Source organism: Mauremys reevesii, linkage group 5, assembly GCF_016161935.1.
Source record: "Mauremys reevesii isolate NIE-2019 linkage group 5, ASM1616193v1, whole genome shotgun sequence".
Lineage (NCBI taxonomy): Eukaryota > Metazoa > Chordata > Testudines > Geoemydidae > Mauremys > Mauremys reevesii.
This window is the reverse complement of record NC_052627.1, coordinates 36,180,455-36,196,790: the sequence shown is the minus strand read 5'-3', so window position 1 is coordinate 36,196,790 and position 16,336 is coordinate 36,180,455. Positions and strand designations below refer to the sequence as shown.

The window sequence follows — 16,336 nt, the reverse complement described above, 5'->3', positions numbered from 1 at the left end:
AGTTAAGACCAAAGCAGACTGAAGAACTTCAAAAAGATCTCACAAAACTAAGTGATTGGGCAACAAAATGGCAAATGAAATTTAATGTGGATAAATGTAAAGTAATGCACATTGGAAAAAATAACCCCAACTATACATACAATATGATGGGCTAATTTTGCTACAACTAATCAGGAAAGAGATTGTGGAGTCATCATGGATAGTTCTCTGAAGACATCCACAGAGTGTGCAACAGTAGACAAAAAGGTGAACAGGATGTTAGGAATCATTTAAAAAGGGATAGAGAATAAGACGGAGAATATCTTATTGCCCCTATATAAATCCATGGTGCGCCCACATCTTGAATACAGCATATACATGTGGTCTCCTCATCTCAAAAAAGATATACTGGCATTAGAAAAGGTTCAGAGAAGGGCAACTAAAATGATTAAGGGTTTGGAACGGGTCCCATATGAGGAGACATTAAAGAAACTAGGACTTTTCAGCTTGGAAAAGAGGAGACTAAGGGGGGGGATATGATAGAGAGAGATAAAATCATGAGTGATGTGGAGAAAGTGAATATGGAAAAGTTATTTACTTGTTCCCATAATATAAGAACTAGGGGCCACCAAATGAAATTAATGGGCAGCTGGTTTAAAACAAACAAAAGGAAGTTCTTCTTCACACAGCGCACAGTCATCCTGTGGAACTCCTTGCCTGAGGAGGTTGTGAAGGCTAGGACTATAACCAGGTTTAAGAGAGAACTAGATACGTTCATGGAGGTTAAGTACATTAATGGCTATTACCCAGGATGGGTAAGGAATGGTGTCCCTAGCCTCTGTTCATCAGAGGGTGGAGATGGATAGCAGGAGAAAGAGAAGGAACATATAGTAGTTGAAACCCTCCGGAGGCCCAGTGGCAGCACACCACTCAGCACGCATTACATTTCCCACTCTGTGCCCAATCCACAAAGGATATGGGTCTGTTACAGCTCCCAGCTACACAGCCTGGCTCTGCAGCTCCAGCTGTACAGATTCATGCTTTTGACTCTGAAAGCCTCCAGTTCAGTCCTCAGTGTCAGCCAAGACGGCACAGAGAGACAGAACTAGTGAAACACTCCCTCTCCCTACAACAATGATGTGCGGAAAGGTGATCTGCTTAGCTAACTTAGAAACCCAGCTAAGACCAGTTATAGGTCCCAGTGGGAGAGACATCCAGAACATTAAAAAAAAAATAAAAAAATCTCACCCTGGTCCCCAACCAGTAAATTATGCCTTTTAGTATTTTCTAGTTTGTTAAAGGTATTCCAGGATGCACCATTCCATAAAGTCACCAGTTTCCTCAGATGCCGTGAGATCCCTGGGGCTGAGCTTTCCCCACCCAAGGTGCAAGTGATTCACATCCTGCAGGGGGTGGGGAATTGCACTCCCTACCCCGGTATATGCATCCCAGTATGTTTCCAACACAGGAGAAAGCATCAAGAGAATTTGACACAGGTGGATTGTAAGCTCCTTCCAGATATGAATGCCCTCCACCCTGCTTAAATGGACCTTCTCCACCTAAACTTGGGCTTCAGTCAGTTTCGCAGATTACTTGTAACTCTACAAGTCTAAATAGCCCCAGTGCTTCCCTTGACCTCCATGAAGTTCCTTAAAGAGACTGGAGGCAAAGGCAATTGTCAAGCAAAACAAAGGAAGGTAAAACCTGGGGAACTGACAGTCCTCGAGAGATGACACTTCACTCTTATTTGCAAGCAGAGAGAACCCTTGCCCTATTCTTTTAAGTATATTGATTACACCATTTTACTAGGGCTTCTTGAATGACCGATGCAGGAATTAAGCATTAGAGTTTATAAGAATTAAGTACAATATGGAAATAAGTTCACTTCCTATTACTTTCTAGGGTTGTTCAGAGGACCTATCCAACACAATGGCATAGAATGGTAATCCCTGAAATGTGGGCGCTCCAGTTTCACATCCAGGGGTGGGGATGGGGGGGGGAACCCATCATATAGACTTTATTTGTAGACCTTTCGTTCTAAAATTACAAGATTTCTTTGATTGTGCATTCCCCTTAGGATCTGGTCATATTTTGAGACACTGGAAATACCAATTGCTTCATGAAGTTATGGGCAGCTGGCAAGACATCCAAAAAACAGAGCACACCACATAGTGGCTTGTGTCTGGAAAGCTTTCCCACAGGAGGGATATCGGAGGTAATAAATCTGGGCATCCTGCTACAACTACAGGACTTCTAGCTTTGTTACAAGACGACTTTGAACACTTACGGACACAATCTATGGAATGGAGAGATCAGTTATTTCACTGATCAATCATGCTGCTGCTTTACAGTGAACAGGGCTGATATTTATTGTTTAATTCTATGCTTATTGTACTCCTTCCTCAGACGACAGGTATATCCCACCACCACCACCCACACACCCAGATGTTGGGACAATTTTTGCATGATTAGGTATTTATAGGGATATTGTTGGTTTTGTTTTCTAACAAGTACATTTTAAAAACTAGATTATGACAACCAGTTTGTGTTTATGTAGGGGGTGGCGTCCAAATGGTACAGAAATGTAATGCATTAGCATAATTTATTTTCCAGTTTGCTTTAATATGTGTAAAAAAATAAGGTGACTAGTTGGATGGTGGCTTCAGATTATTGTGAATGCTTGTTTGCATCACAGAGCAACCAGGACAGTGTTGTGCAAATGGAAGTCACCTCTCAGGAGAGGAAGAGGCAGACAAGAATAGCAAATGATGTTGCAAAGTGAAGTCTGAGATGCATTAGCAGGAGCAGGAAGCTTCTGTGGGACCTATGGGCCCCAGTCTAGCTTCAGTCAATGCTACAGTACTCATAAAAGTGAGGAAGTAAAATTCACTCAACATGGAAAGAAAGCCATTACTGACAAACTAGATGATACTACATCTGGTAGGTTGAGTTTTAATCAACAGAAAGACTACATAATGTGTAACATTAGCCACAAAATAATCTACAGATGCACTAATGTATCCCTATACCAAATCCTGCACAGTCTCCCATATTATCGATCATATCCCACAGGTAAAAATGCACCCTCAACTTGGTTTTCACATTATAAGTGAAGTGACAACATGGAATTGTATCCATCATAAAATGCTACGAAACTTCATTAAATGAGTGTCTCCCTCAAACGGATCATCTTCACTTCTGCATAATCTCAGTTGACTGCATGATAAAGATACCCACCACCCAGCACGCGGACTTAGTTGTTATAATTAAAGCAAAGTCAGTCACCGGGAAGGAACAACAAATCTATGAGGGGAGAGAGAGAAGAAAGATTTCCAATCCTGTCTCAAATTCAAAAGTAAAACACATGCACGTTCTTTGAGGCATTGACTGTAATGTATTCTAGATTTGCCTAGCACACTGGGACCCAACCTGGTTGTGGCCTGTAGGTGCTACCACAATAGAAAAGGTAAGTAAAACAAATAATAAGCAATATACATGTCTGTTAAAAATATTTTTTCCTCTTCTAAGTATTCAGCCTTAGAGACCCTGGGAATGGGGGTGGGGTGGGGGTGAAACAGCCTGGTACCAAACTGAAAGCAACCATCATCTAACCAAGGCCAGGCTATGGCCCTTAGCTGTGCTACAAACAACACATGCACCCAGCCAAGATAGTGATTTCCTCATTCAAATGAAAAGCAGCAAGTACAAAGCCTAAGGTGGAGACTTAAAGAAGTCATCTCTCAGGATTGGAGATCAAACTCATGTTGACTGTGCAATGTTGAGCTGCTAGTTAAACCTTGAAGTGGATAAGGAAAGCAAGGGCTAAAATAAACAGACATCACACACACACAGCCTAACAGAAGACAACATTTCACGTGGCAGTGATTTAAGAGAGGAGCAGCAGAACCACACCACCGTTGGTAAAGCACTCACGGCAGGATCTTTAGTACAGCATGAAAACGGCACGCCGCAGCGCTCTCGACTCGCGTTGGAATCTGTGCAATTGAAGTAAATATTGAGGTTCCAGTCATCAGCGCCGAAGGCTCCACAGCACTGCCACTAGAGCAAACACACGAGAATGAGAACATTCTGACTCTGCACATGAATGAATATCAGCACCAACACCACACACTGGGAGATTAGAGGGAATCTGGCAACAAAGAAAAACCAAAATTCACTCCCAGTACCATCCTGGAAAGTGGTTCTTAAATTACTGTACAAATAACTCCCTGTTAAGGATGTATTATATGCGGGCAGAACCCACCCACTAAGTGCCAAAATAAAAATGTCTCAAGTATAGGGTGACCAGACAGCAAGTGTGAAAAATTGGGACGGGGGGGGGAGAAATAGGAGCCTATATAAGAAAAAGACCCAAAAATTGAGACTGTCCCTATAAAATCGGGACATCTGGTCACCATGCTCAAGTAACTGAATCTTCAGTACAATACATCAATGAGCCAGACAATCAGCTGCCGTATGTGGACGTGTCTCCACTGGAAGCCAACAGAGCAGCTTTGATTTATACCAGTTGAGGATCTGGCCCAATGTTAATCTATATTAATTTTAAATTGAACTGAGCATGTACAAAAGGCGTTTGATTGACAGTGCCAGTCAACGTTCTTTTTTCACATATATGGCATAGCACGTACAGCATCAGTGCAAGCTTCCTCCACAGTGCCTTCATCTGTTACCTCCTCTAGGGCTGAGAAAGCAGTTTAGTTTCAATGCTCAGTCCACCCTGCGGTGTCTCTGCTGAGACTGCTTGCTAACAAGAAATCCAGTCATGATGGCAGTTTTTACTATGTGGACACTCGTTCACTAGAAATTGCACTGAGACCCTTTCATTTCACAACGGCCTAAAGATTTGTGGCCGCCACCAAGCTAGGTCAGATCCAACACAATGTGTAAGGCTCTGTGCATCCCATTACTTATTCACTCTCTCGAGGGGAAAAAACAAAATTATGACATACTCGAACATGAACATAAAGGAATTCATTTTGGTGGGTGGATATCTCTTGGATGGCAGTCATCTAGCACTCAGGCCCTTAGACACACAGGGCCAAATTCAAAGGTGATGAGTAAGGATGCAGGCTCATAAGCTGAAGGGCCAGGAGAGACGAGTGTAACAAGAATGAACTAAAGAGTAAGAATGGGATGGGCAGCATAGGCCATTCCCTGCTTGATTTAAATCTTCATACAGCTCCTTGGTGTGTAACTTACATCCACTTCAATTCCCTTGCATGTCAGTAAGTAAGTATGTGTACGTTTAAGGGAGCTTAACTTGTACTGCCTCACACACCACACTCTAAATGTTACCAATTCTCTCTAAGACAGAGCCATTTGCAGATTTCTCATGAGGAGAACTTCAATAGTGGCCCAATTCCAACTAAGCTAATTACATTCAATAGACTTTAGAATTTCCCCTGCAGTTTCACTTGGATAAGTAATTCTCCTCCTCCTACCCTGAAGTGTGATCTAGAACTCTAGCCCTGCTAACTAGATGTCAAGACCCATCACAGAACTGACTGTATTTTCAATCAGTCTCAATAAAAAGCATTGTATGGGTGCTGCAACTAAAGATGGGCAAAAATCTTTTCAGCAAATATTAAATTCTCAAAAAAATGCATTTTGGGGGCACCAAAATTATTTGCAAATCTGGATATAATTCAGTGAATAGTTTCTGTCCCCAGCCCCAAAAAACAATAATTCCAAAAATGCCATTTTGAATAGCGATTTTGTTTTGAAAAATATCATTTCAAATAGACATCAGATGTTTTGTTTCCATTTAACTCAATTTTTTTAGTTTTTCATTTTGTCAAAAACAAAACAAAAAAACATGAAAAAATTTCAGTTTCCATGCAAAACTAACTGAATTTTCTTTTGGATTTTTCACTTCAGCCATTGAACTGAAAAATCAGTTATTCACTTAGCTCTAGTTGCAACTCTTATAGTAATGAAATAGTTTAAGCCTCCATGAACAATGGAGAAGTCTTCAGAAACTTGTTTTTAGGAAAGCTACATGATCTAGTGGCCTAGAACACAAGAATGGACATCAGGAACTTGCAATTTTCTAATTCTGGATCTACCACAGACTCCCTCAGTGACTTTTAGACAATTCACCTAGCCTTTTGCCTCACTTCTCCCATATATAAAATGGGGTTAATAACTAGCCTAACCTCAAACGGGTGTTGTTGTGAAGATTCAGATATATCTATAGAAATGCCATTAAGTAATTGCTATGCATATGTGCTAAGTATTATATTCTAGAGCACTTTTGTTGCTGCTTGCAAAATCCAACAGATGAGAAGTAAAAGTAGAAACAACTTACATATTCCTGTGTGAAGTCTATAAGGTTTTGCAAATCAATGTCATCTCTGTATGCTCTGATGTTATTGTTTATAAAGAAATACAGCTGGTCTTTGATCCAGTCTTTGAAAACAAATGCTAGAACACCAGCAGTGAGCTCCAGGAAGAAAATAATTCCCAGGAATACAGAAAACTATGAGAAAGAAGAGAAAAAAAGTTACAAGAAAAGGACAATTTTGCCTCTGTGGCTAAAGGCTTATTTTCCAAGGCTTACAAATAATCAGAATGTGAATGACCTGAAACTGGACGTTTTGTCAGTTTCAGCAGGCTTATTAACACACTTTCAATGTACTCCTACCCACAGTAAACCTGACTCTTTTAAAAATGTTATTCATAATCAGCTGATAGTGCAGGATTGTACAGTTCTGTCTGGCACTTAACAAAGACCAACATTTTCAAAGTTGGGTGCCTAAAGTTGGATACCTCAGCTGGGATTTTCAAAAGGACCCAAGGCAGTTAGGGGTGAAAGTAAATGGGACTCCCTGAAACCCTCCCCTCTGACAATATCAGCCTTAAATCCATATTTAGGTACCTAAATTTTCAAAGGTGTTGAGCAGCCAATGGCATCTCTGAAAATCAGTTCACTTATTTGAGCGCCAAAAATTAGGTGCAGAAATCATCTATTGGCACCTAGGTCTGTCTGTATAGTTTGGCCTCAGAAAGCATTTAAAGCAAACACTGGTAACAGCAGAAATTAATTAATGACTAAGTTACAAAGGAATGTCTGTGGAATTACTCATTATAATCACATTAAAACCAAGTAAGTTCATTAAGATTAATGCAAATGCAGTGAATGCCAAAGGCATTACTAATGACGACATGCCACTTTCTCTAAACATCTCCAGTGCGTCTAGATGGAGTTTAAAAAATTCCACATGATCCAGATATATTACAGCTCTCTCTGTTCTGCAGCTGTGCCTTTGATTCTCATTTTAAATATTTCTTTTTTGTTCATTCAGATGCATTTTTTATTTTTCCTGCAGCTACTGAATAGGAGGCTATTGGCAGGTGTGTTCACTTTAGAAGCATTCAGAGAAGCAAAGGAAGAAACAAACAAGAAAGTTACTTTAATTTTCTAGTAACACAGGTAAATTGGAACTAGCTCAGGCTAGCTTATAGAAAGGCCTTGAGAACAGTAACTAAGAACCACCTCCTCTCTCTATACAGCAGTTCTGCCCTGGGAGCCAAACATGGCACTGTTGTTTTGTAAGAAGCTTTTTCATGTACATGTAACAGTTTATGGTGATGACGGTGTAGATTAGACAACAGCTTGCCAGGAGCCAAAAGGGTGAATGGGGATCACACTAACCTTGTGTAAAACAGACTAGCCTGCAGTCACACATCTTTAACTGGACGATGTGCCCCACAGGGAGCGTGGTTACCAAAAGACAGACAAACCAGGCTGCTCAGCTCAAGATGGCACACTGGCTGCTGGGACCTGCCTGCAGTTTCTTTCATGACTAATAGTCCATGCCAAGGGAGACTGAGCAGTGCCATCATTAAGCAGTACAGGGCTGTGTTGAATTAGTCTGGGTTGTACAAAGCCAGGGATATCTACAATAAATAATCCCCTCTATAACTTGATATTGTCTCTTCTTTACCATGAGGGACACCATGGAGCCTGCACACTCACACCAACGATCATGTGGGCCACATTTGATAGAGTTTTCACGTCCCCCCACAGGCATCTCATTATGGGCTTTCAAAGCTCAATATGTACACTATTAAAATAGGTTCCTCCTTTAGTGAGAGAAAGGCCAAGCATTAGATTGGATCCTTATAAAAGGCATGTGCTTTGCATTATGGCTCCGAACAGGATTGCATCATGCAAGTTAAAACTCAAAAACAAGCAATTTGAATTACAGCTCTTTAATAGTTTCATTGTTTAAAGATAGGAAAAAACTAACGTAGCAGAGAAATATAGGTAAAGGTAATAATTGGAGATATACCAATCTCCTAGAACTGGAAGGGACCTTGAAAAGTCATTGAGTCCAGCCCCCTGCCTTCACTAGCAGGACCAATTTTTGCCCCAGATCCCTAAGTGGCCTCCTCAAGGATTGAACTCACAACCCTGGGTTTAGCAGGCCAATGCTCAAACCACTGAGCTATCTCCCCTTATATAACACACTTGTGTCAAATATCCCCAAAGGCATTTTACAAGACTGCCACAGTTAAACAACAACACAGGACATCGTTTAACTTATGTAACTGATGAATCCAGATATTGCAACGGCTACTTACGAACTTGAGAAGGAAGGTATTTTCTCGCAAAGCTCCAATGCATCCTGCAAATCCCAAAATGAACATGACTCCTCCTACCACAAGGAAGAGCCAAACTGGATCAAAACCTCCCAGGTCAGTAATGGAGGAGATATTGGACAGCACTCCCTGGGAAAAAAAAACAATGCCAAGGAATAACAGATGTGTCTGGCCTTCTATTGTGCAACGTCTGCTTTTGCTTTTCCTTTAAAATACAGAGAACAACATCAAATGGCTATTCTTCGGCACGTATCAGAGAGCAAAATTAATAAGCTCTTGGATGCACAGCAGATGAAAAGATGGACATTTCCTTTCAATGCACTGTGTGCACTGAAACAATAAGATACAGCGTGAACAACAAAATGCACCTCAGAGTGTCCTTTGCAAGGAAGTCACAGAGTATATCACACCACATACAGCTATGAGGGATTAATTTGCCAGGAGATCAAAGTAGCTAATGGGGTGGGAGGAAGATTAGTCTATTTTTGTTAGCTATTGTGGACAAGATTTATGTGCTTTATATTTTGGGGGTAGCAAGTTAAGTTCTTACATAAACAACACAATTACAAATGTTATGGTCTAAAAAGCCATCAAAGGCAACAGCTGACATTTATTTAATTTGGTTTTAAATCCAGAGAGTGGATACTACTCAGACATAGGAAGCAAGTTCCTCAGTTGTGGGTAGTAGTTGTTATGGGCCCTTCCTCCTAAAAAGATTTTAGGTCATATCTTGGGCAGACTAGATAGCTGGCCAATTCAGACCTCAGTTAGCAGTGACAAAACCGCTGTTGAGTAAGCAGAGTGCAGCTAGTGACTCAATAGTTAGCAATAAAACTTGGCAATTAATTTAGAATCTCTTAGGGATTTTAAAATCGGGGATGATGTGTCAAGCTATTCAAACATAAGAGCTGTGATATGGCTCATTGGAAACAGGATATGCAGCATTCCTGACAGAACAATCAGTAATAACCAGCCTGCATGTCATCTCCAACCATGGAGCAAATCTCAGGTGGATTGTGATGACGACAGCATTCCTGAGAAGGTATTATTTTGTTTTTTCTTAAATGCTCTGGGACAGATTCTGGCTGATCTTCAGATGTGCAAGGCTTGCAAGCCTGCACTAAGACTATCAGGATTCTGGTGCTGAGTTAGAGACCACAAGATAGCAGGAAAAGCACGATGGTCTCACACCATTCCTCCTTTCACACCACCTGGAAAAGGACGGCATATTAGAGGACAGGAACAACAACAAAGACATGATGCAACCCAGGGCTGGAGTACACACCAGAAACCAATAGCATGGATGTCATCCTCCTTCCTACCATCCTCCTACCTGGACACAGACATTATCCCCTGCCCCATTATATTCTTTTTACACATAGGGTAGGGCTACATTTGGAGCTGGGGGAATGATGCCCAGGTCAAGTACACATGGTCACTGTGACCAAGGCACCCCTGTGTTCACACCATACCCCTTACTGCAAAGGTATTTGTACACAATGTGTCTTTTGAAATATCATTTGAAAACTAATGACACACTGGTCAGTAATATCATTGTGAAATGTATGTGACAATTCTGTGTGTGGAATTATGGACACTCACTTTAAAGGGCTTTAAAGTCTGTGACTAAAAGGTGTTTAAACCAGGTATGTCAGGGGGAGTTGATAAATGGGTCTTCTCAAGACAAAGAAAAGAGGCCAGCACCTCAAATCACATGTGGCCAAAATCAGTGGGCTATTCATTCATAGTGTAGGTTGCAGGAAGAGAACATTTACATTGTAAAATTGCAGCAGGATGCATCACACTGGAATACACCAACGGACACCTTAATCAGGATGGAGTCAGTCCCCTGGAGGAGACGGGAGACTGACCCCCGGGGATCAATTTGACCCTTGAAATAAAACACAGATTTTGATACGTAAAGGGACACAGAAACACTCTGGATCATCCTTCAGTTGAGAAGACAAGGAAAACCGCCTTGGACTCTGTGGTGATCAGCCAGCTATTGCTGGAAAAGGAAGATTAGTGAGGAAACTATCTTGAACAAAGACTATAGCTTGTCAAGTTACGTCATAGCCATTAGAAAGTATTTTTACTTTTATTTGTTTGTAACCATTTCTATCTTTGTTCCTCCTACTTGGTATCATTTAACCTAAGTCATTGTGTTAATAAAACAAGTTTATTATAAACCAACTCAGTGCTGTGTTTGTTTACCACTTACGTTACTAATAAACTTAATCCACTGACTCTTTAAAAGAGCAGCAAACTTAATATTTTCTGTGACTGTCCTGTGGTGGGGCTGTTCCTTGCCAAGAAATCTCTCTGTGGAGCATGGGGGCTAGAGTTCGATGATCAATACCTGCTAAGCAAGGTTTGGGGTGGGAGAGCCTTGGGCTGTTTACTGGTGAGGCAGACAGACTGGTGTGGCAGGGAGCTGACAACGAGTTTAATTTCCTGCATAGCTCACTCTTGCTGAGGCAGAAGGTAACAGCGGCTCACAGCAGATTGTTATACTGGCACTAGCTCTCATCAAGCTAGGGTGCTAAAAGTACTAGCACAGCCATGGTAGTATGGGCAGCGGTGAGTGGCAGCACAGTCTGGCTGCCCTGAGCACAAACCCACCGGGACCCTGTGGGTACATATGCAGGGGAGGTAGCCCATGCCACCACTCACTACTGCCCATGCTATTGCGGCTACATTCATATTTTTAGCCAAACTAGCATGAGAATGTCTACTTGAGCTGGGAATCACACCCCATCTCAAAAAGAACAGGAGTACTTGTGGCACCTTAGAGACTAACAAATTTATTTCAGCATAAGCTTTCGTGGGCTACAGCCCACTTCTTCGGATGCATAGAATGGAACACACAGACAGAAGATATTTATACATACAGAGAACATGAAAAAGTAGAAGTATGCATACCAACTGGAAGAGTCCAATCAATTGAGATGAGCTTGGACTTTTCCAGTTGGTATGCGTACTTCCACCTTTTCATGTTCTCTGTATGTATAAATATCTTCTGTCTGCGTGTTCCATTCTATGCATCCAAAGAAGTGGGCTGCAGCCCACGAAAGCTCATGCTGAAATAAATTTGTTAGTCTCTAAGGTGCCACAAGTACTCCTGTTCTTTTTGTGGATACAGACTAACACGGCTGCTACTCTAACACCCCATCTCAGTCACTAGGAAGACCAAAATAGATTTAATGGCGTAATATTACAGAACAATGCTGACCGTCCTCCTGGTCTGAAACAGGCTGGTTGGTCTGCAAGCTGAAACAATCATCAACAATCAGCCAACAATCAGTCCTTGGCATTTCCAGCAAGTTACAAAAAGCATACCACTAGGCTTGCTTCTAACTCTTATTATGTACATCCTACAAAGGAGGCATTGCAACAGCTCTATGGATATGCATGAAACATAACAAGGAAACAACAGACAGATACATGAGAAAGGCTGGCCTTAGAGGTACACAGGTCAGGAAACAGACCCTTTGCTCTAGGAATATAAGGAATGTTCTGCATGATAAAACAATGACTTACCCAAGTTCTGCACATACACTGTTTCCACATTTTCCTTAAGGACCTACAGTAACTACAGTGTTAAAGGAAACTCTGCCTTATAAAGAAAGACTACATATAGTCTTGTGTTACAATAGCTCTTTATATACATAGATCCCAGATGATGTCATAGCACACACTAGTTCTGGGGAAGGCTAACGTAGGAGATGTAGCATGGGTGAGCTCAACATTTTCTTCTTTTAAACAAAAACTACCATCGGAAGGGTGAACACTGTTACTTAATGACACATACTTTTTTTAATCTGATGCCGTAAGAGACTTTGGTTTGATTTGGTTTAAAATCAAACCACCACAACATTCAGATCCTATGAAGATGGCCTCAGCCACATTCTACTCTGACTTACAATATGTAAATCTAGAGTATTTCTAGTGACTTCAGTGGAGTTACTCTGGATTTGCACACACAGAAGTGAGAACAAGATATACCCCTCTGTGATCATTTTATAGCATACAAGGCTCAGTCATGCCCCCACTAAAGGCAGCGGAAACAGAACCCAGCTACATAAAGCTACTATGTATTTACATTCTTTTCATAACCTATACTGACCCCTAAGGACACAAAGCTAGGTGCCTTTCTGGATCTTCAGGTTTAGCAGGGTTCATGGGATGCCAGTGCTCAAAATGCTGGTCAACTAGGATCTATAATACTGTAGCTCTAATTTGCCCTAGTCTCTGTTCTTTTCCTCGCCTGTTATAGAAAGAGAGCACGCACAAGGGGAGACTCCTCAGGGTAGCCAATTTCTAACTTGTATTGAGCCAGTAGAAGCTCTACCTGCTAATGTATATTGTCCCTTTACACACCAGTTTTGCCTGCCCACTTTTGGTTATCACCAGCCTAGTATGGGTAACAATGAGCTATGCCTCAGGACAGAGGAGTTCGGTGGAGCACATGCTATATAATTTGCTCTCATGTTCTTCTGTACTGTTGGATCATTTTCTCTCACTGTACACAGAAGCTCCAGTTACCAACATCCTGGAGATACACAACTCAGGATATACAACATAGAGAGAGGTTTTGGCAATAAAACAACAGCTTTTAGTCTGAATGATAAACATGGTTTATGAATAGGTTTAACAACAAACCTCTTGTTTATCAAAGATATTCTCAGGTACTTTGATAGCAGACTCCTTAATGATGAAATATGGTGTAGGCTATCTTACAGCCCTCTCCTTTCTCGAACAGTTTGAAACAAGCTCTTAAGATCCTTAGTGATGCAGTATTTACAAGTATATTTTGTTTGAAATAGTGGGGCAATGACTGGAGCATATTATTCCATTTCAAACTGCTGAAAAGGATTGGCAGGACCATCTTATAGGAATGTTGATATATCCTTTCTATCCACACATCTGCCTGTCTGTCTTAGGGTTTTCTACAATGCCTGTCACCATAATATTCAAGCACTTCTGTTGATTTAATGGGTTATTTATAAGACAAATTGGGAAGACTGAAGATCCTAGCACTGACCAGCACTGTCTTCACCATATCTTTAGCTGAATGTTGGAGGTGGAGTGGTGGTGTTTTTTTAAGAGGGTAGAGCAGAGGACAGAGAATCAATGGGTACTGTGTTCTAATCCTGGCTCTTCTACTGATTTGCTGTGTGTCCTTGAACCAGCCATTTAATATTCTCAATTTATGCAGTAATCTACCTCACAGGGGAGACAAACATTTGTAAAGAGCTTTAAAATCATTGTACACCTCTACCCCAATATAACGCGACCCGATATAACACGAATTCAGATATAATGCAGTAAAGCAGTGCTTGATGGGGTGGGGTTGGGGGGGGACAGGCTGCGCACTCCGGCGGATCAAAGCAAGTTCGATATAATGCGGTTTCACCTATAACCCGGTAAGCTTTTTTTGGCTCCCAAGGACAGTCTTATATCGGGGTAGAGGTGTATTACGTAAATATGAAGTATCCTTTCCAGCAGCATAAGTAACAATAGTCTACTCTGCTCTTTTTATTTCTGCCTGGTCAAATCAGTACTATTGATATCTTAGATGTGAAAAGAAGGGGATGCAGCTTTTCCCCCAACAATGCTATTGTATTTCTATCCTGCACGTGCACTGTTCAGACGTTTGCATAATATTTGCCAGGAACCAGTTCACTCTTGCAAAATCACGTGTTTTAATATTTTCCCCTCTCACAATGGCTTTGGTCCAGGGATGTGTTGTAGTCCCAAAAGGAGACTGAATAGGATATGTTCCCTGGCTGATCTTCAACTCAGCTGTTTGCAGTATTCATCCACCCTCTTAATGGTCTGCAATAGGTCAGAGTTCCTGGTTAACTATTTAACATCTACAAGTGTCCCTGAGCCAATTCCAGTCAGAATTAGCTTCTGCTGCTGAGGGGAGATGGAGAGGGGAAAGAGAAGGGAAAATAAAAAACTGGAGTGAAATCAACATAATGAAGTTATGAAAAGTCCTTTATTTCTAGCTATGCATTCGATTTCAGAGCATGAGGGTACAAGGGATGTGTGCATGCAATGGGAAAGATTGATTTCATCCCTACCCCACTCCAAATGGAAAAACTAAGCACTAATTCCATGGAGAGGTAGCAGAAAGAAACAGAAGGAGCCATCCCCTTCCACAAACATGGGGGAGAAATGCAATACATGCAGAAAAGGTTTTGGTGGGGCATCCCTCAAGACTGATAGGTATCGTGTTTCCAACGAGGCCCAAGCATTTCTGCAGCACTGGAGTGCCCTTACTGGGTCACTTTCACCACTACGGCACCAGAGCAGAGGACTCGTAGATGGTGAGTCATTCTGGGAAGGGAGGCTTAGGCTCTGTTCCAGACCTGCCAGTTGTCTTGCAGCTCCTTCTGATGTCTCTCTCTCCAGCCCACCACTGTAATCTCAGGCACAGCTCAGGGGAGAGGGAATCTGGCCTTGTAAGCAGGAGTTGAGGAGGTTCCTCACCACACTGCACATGCAGTATTTGCCTGCTCTTTTCCCAGCCAGAAGGGTGCAAGGAGAAAACAGATGCTCAGGAGCGCAGGGAGGGCCCATCCCCACTCATCACTCCTCTCAACCCCAGGCCTCCAACCCCCACTTATTCAACAGTCCCTGTACCACACTACAACAGAGAAGAATGCCAAGACCAGTGAGAAGGGACAGCACCGAGGGAGGACACAGGGAACTAAAACTACATCCCATGCTTTGCGGGCTTCACTGGAAAAGATTTGGAGGAACAACAATCCTCCCTCACTGCATCAGAGGGAAATTTTTAGGGGTGATCTGAGAGATCCCCTCTCTGGGAAAAGAGAAGAACTAGAGCAGTGATGCTCTGACTGAGGCTCGTGAGCCGTAAGTGCCTCTTTAATGCATCTCCTGCGGCTCTTTGCAGCACAATATTAAAACGCTGTGTGATTGAATTATTAACCAATCTAAGTTATTAACCAATCTGGATGCCTTTACTACATTATTAACATATTGTAGTGGATAAAATAACTATTCTTAGTGAGTCATTTTGCTGTGAGAATAATATATCTTAAAAAAATAGTAAATGAAACAATGAATTCACTCTACTTTGGCTCTTTTGGGTAATGTTGATCACTAATTTGGCTCCTGAACCACTAAAGTCTGAGTATCACTGAACTAGGGGAAGTGGTTGTGGAGGTGGTCAGAGGAAAAGAAAAAAAGATTCAAATATAGAATCATCTGGAGCATATTCTCCTTTGCAAACTGTGGGCTGATCTTTCACACCCTGCTCATGCACATGAGTAGGAATCTCTGACTAACATATATTTGGAGGGTGATGAGAAATGCAAGTATTTTCAATCACATTACTGCTTCATAATGGGAAAAATGTGTCGATTTTGATAGGCATAAATTGTTGAAAATTTCACATTATTGTGCATTTGAGTAAGTGTAGGGGAGAGAACAACAGTAATTTAAATGTGCCAAACCTGTTTCATTCCAAAATTTAGTCTCTGTAAACCAGAAAATATGTGGGGAGTGTTTACACAATTTAAGTTTCCATAATTTTTGTTACATTCATGTTGGAAACACAAAAACAACAACAGCCGCAGCAGCATTTCGCTAGTTACTTGGAACGGGAAGGAAACAAAAGGGAGAATGAGTGGTCTAGTTTCCTTGTCATAAAGGAGTGAAATTCACAAAGTAAACTAACAGCACAAACAGAGAAAAGTAA

The 16,336-nt window shown here is 41.5% G+C and overlaps 1 protein-coding gene across 3 annotated transcripts in view; it reads right to left on the bottom strand.

Annotated features, from left to right (window-relative positions):
• Positions 1–16,336, bottom strand: part of TSPAN5 (tetraspanin 5) — a 117,016-nt gene that overhangs the window by 8,289 nt on the left and 92,391 nt on the right. For all 3 annotated transcript variants that reach the window (XM_039541905.1, XM_039541907.1, XM_039541906.1), the window contains 3 exons: positions 8,587–8,733; positions 6,308–6,478; positions 3,913–4,038 (listed from right to left, as the gene is read on the bottom strand). In XM_039541905.1, coding sequence (XP_039397839.1) covers positions 3,913–4,038; positions 6,308–6,478; positions 8,587–8,733 — 444 coding nt within the window. The remainder of the gene's footprint in view (positions 1–3,912; positions 4,039–6,307; positions 6,479–8,586; positions 8,734–16,336) is intronic.